Below are 3,460 nucleotides of genomic sequence, written 5' to 3' on the forward strand. Positions count from 1 at the left end.
AAGAAAAAAAATAAAAAGTTAAATTTTATAATTTATTTTTTTAATCTATAAATTAATTTTATAAATTTAAAATTTTTTTTAATTTATAAATTTATTTTATAAAATTAAAAATTATTATAAATAAATAGATTAATTTATTTTTAAGGTTTACACAAGCGAGTTTAACAAATTTTATATGGAAAGATAAATTCTCTCTGTAAGCTTGCGTCATGCGACAACTTCGGGGAAAAGCTGCGCCGCGTGGTACCTTTAAAGGAACCAGTGGCAAAATTGGGAATTCACATCAAATCGTGATAAGAATTCCATACCCCGAAGTAGACAGACGTGACAGCGTCCCCTTATCAACGACTATTCCTGAGCGTAGAAAAGAATCCAACCGCCAGAGCGTTCCCTTTTCCCCTATAAAAGGAATCTCATACGCTTCATGCCTGTTCAAGGTACTCGAAACGGCCCTTTTAAAACCGATAGAGGAATTCCAAGATCTCTCGAAATCGGCAAGCAAAATTTAAGATCCAAAATTGAATCAGAGATTTTTGGATTTTCGTTCCTTAGATTGATTCTTTTGCTTTAGATTTCAAAACCCACAAAGGTTTTTACTCCAATTTCTATTTAGGGTTTCTGGGTGAGAGAATGGACGATCAATCCCAAATGATGAATCCACTGCAGTTGATGAGTCAGGCACAGATGATGAGTCAACCTCAGGTAATGAATCCGGTTCAGCCTCAGATTTTGAACCAGAATCCGGCGGCTCTGGTTCAATCTCAGGCCATGAACCAGCCTCCTCACCAGGTGTTGAACCCGGTTCAGTCTCAGTCTCAGATGATGAGCCATGGTGGACCAATGAACCAGCAGCAACCTCCGATCATGATGATGATGAATAATAGAAGCTACAAGCCGTGGCCACCGCAGCAACAGTCTTCAATGGATGCGAACAAGAAGTTCCAGAATCAACAAAACCCTTTGAAGTTCAATAATAATATTAGTAATAACTTTCTCCCTTCAAAACCCAGAAGCAACACTAATTGGAAGGGCAAAAATATCAACAAGGACCAGAGAAGAATGGAAAAGCCCATGTCAAATAAACCCATTATCTCAAATTCCGCCTTGGCTGCCGGCGGACCTAGTGGTGCCAGTGGTTACAAGCCCCCTAGCCTGAATGAACTCCAAACCCAAAACCGAATGAAAGCTCGAAAATACTATCACCCAAAGAAAAAGTTCAACAATCGGTTTGCTCCTTTTGCGCCCCGAAACACAACGTCTTTTATTATCCGTGCGAAAAAAGCCGGAGGCATCGCATCCTTAGTATCCCCTTGTCCGGTGACCCCTGCTGTTTTGCCCACTCCGATATTCTCGCCGTCAAGGGAGGTATTGGGTGACATGGCAAAGGAAGAATGGGGTGTTGATGGATATGGGTCCATGAAGGGTCTGATAAGACTGAGATCACCTGGAAATGAAGCGGAGGTTAATGATGAGGAGGAGGAAGATGAGGGGAATGGGTCGAGTGAGAGTGATGTCGAAGAACATGTGGAGGTGGAAAGGAGATTGGACCATGATTTGAGTAGGTTTGAGATGATTTACCCGACTTATGGAGGTGGGGATTGTAGTTACAACAATGTCTTGGAGAATAGGGTGGATGATCAAGATACCCATTTAGCACAATTGGAAGAAGAGAACTTGACATTGAAAGAGAGATTGTTTCTAATGGAGAGGGAGTTGGGGGATTTGAGAAGGAGGTTGCAGTTCTTAGAGATGCAGCAAGGTCAGGGAAGCATGCCTGTGGAAGATGTTAATGAGGAGGTTGTGGAAAATGTTTCTGAGAAGGATGAAAATGAGAATGGGAGTGATGGAGGATCGGATGTTGGTGCAACTGGAAATGAGAATAATGAGGAGGCGGAGTATGTGGGTGGAAATGTGGAAAATAGTAGCGTCAGAAATGATATTAAGGGGAGTCATGATGTTTGTATGGAAGAGACTGTATATTATAATGATGAAATTGGGAAGGATGCGGTCAAGAATAAAATTTCGGGAAGTGAGGATAAGGAGGTTGAGCCAAAAGGCGAGGAAGTGGGGAATAAGATAGAAATGGAAAATTTGATTGCAAAGGAGGAGGAGGAGTTGTCGTGATAGTTTTGTGATTGAGATTGTGCAGGACAAAGTGGCCGAAGTAAAGGATGAAGAATCAAACTTAGGGAAGAGCATTGGCAGCGGTGACTAATCTAGTTGTCCCGTGTTAATGTAAGTCTCTTCTCTGAAAAAATAGAACATTTCACTTGTCTCTTTGCACACTGGATATTTGGCACTCTATGTAGATGTAGTTTGGTTTTATTTTTGTTTGTGATTTTATATTTTGTTGATCAAGGGGGAAGTAAGGAAGAACTGAAATATACTCTCTCTTTTTCCTTGCTTTGGCATAACAAATGTAGTAAGTAGTTTCATGGTTTGTTTCCTTTTTTTGGGCCGCTTTGGGTTGGGGGTATTTGAGGTAGTGGCCTTCTAGATGGGTGGGAAGTTTGTGTTGAGGTTCATTCTGTTAGAAGTATAAATCTCTATGTAGCATTTTCTTTCTCTGGTGTTTGAATAGAACCTCAAATGCTAAGCTAATTCCTGGACCATGATGTATGGACTTTTCTTATCTTTAATGCCATATAACTACTTTAGTGCATTTGACTTTTCTTCTATAAAATTATATATTTCTTTTATAAAGTTATTTACCTCTTTATTACGGCTCCTTGATTCTGGATTGAACAGAGGGTTTCAGCTTCTCTTCATGAATAATGGTTTTCTTTTACATTTATGTATTCATATATCATGTGACTTGCTCACTCTCTGTTATTATGGACATATCTTTAATGTTTTTTGTGGTGGTTTCTCCATGGAATCTGAACAGTTGTGAGCATGAAGAACTTCTCCAAAATAGAGGTTAGTGGTTTTAATCAGTCTGACTCTATGATTGAATGATTTCCAAGTGTTAAAGTGCAGATCTATTGTTTTCTTGTTATAGATATGATTTGAGGTAGGAGGAAAACAATAATTGGAGTGTCTAATGAACATCAGTCATTCATGAATAATAACAAGAGTTATTTGGCTGCCTAAACTCTTTAACAATTCTTATTGCAATAAATTTATGTTTCTGATAGATGTCAATTGTTACTTTACAACTTTCATTTGGAACATCTATCTAGGTTATTATGATATGTAGTCTTTATTATTGTGGAGGGTGGAACTACACAATAGCAAGCAGGAAAATGATTAGCCAGAATGGAGTTTGTACCCATTTTTGTGATGCTCGCTGTAAATTGACTCCCAAGCATCGTTGGTCATCAAAGTTGCTTATCATTAATGGTATTGCTGTATTGCCACAACTTTTTTCTAGTTTCTTTAAGAATTAATGGTAGGTAGTAAAGCTCAAAGGTTTAGTGGCTTAGCATATGATGCTAACAATCAATTATCTCTAAACAAA

The 3,460-nt window shown here is 38.6% G+C and overlaps 1 protein-coding gene across 1 annotated transcript; it reads left to right on the forward strand.

Annotated features, from left to right (window-relative positions):
- Positions 1-342: 342 nt before the first annotated feature.
- Positions 343-2,662, forward strand: LOC110649617 (uncharacterized). The gene has a single exon (XM_058145602.1). It carries the CDS (start codon positions 631-633, stop codon positions 2,122-2,124), a length of 1,494 nt encoding a protein of 497 aa, XP_058001585.1. The 5' UTR covers positions 343-630; the 3' UTR covers positions 2,125-2,662.
- The last annotated feature ends 798 nt before the right edge of the window (positions 2,663-3,460 follow it).

This window comes from Hevea brasiliensis, chromosome 4, assembly GCF_030052815.1.
Source record: "Hevea brasiliensis isolate MT/VB/25A 57/8 chromosome 4, ASM3005281v1, whole genome shotgun sequence".
NCBI lineage: Eukaryota > Viridiplantae > Streptophyta > Magnoliopsida > Malpighiales > Euphorbiaceae > Hevea > Hevea brasiliensis.

Excerpts from the sequence above, each read along its gene's own strand:
- LOC110649617 (XM_058145602.1), top strand. The coding sequence starts at position 631 with ATGGACGATCAATCCCAAATGATGAATCCACTGCAGTTGATGAGTCAG.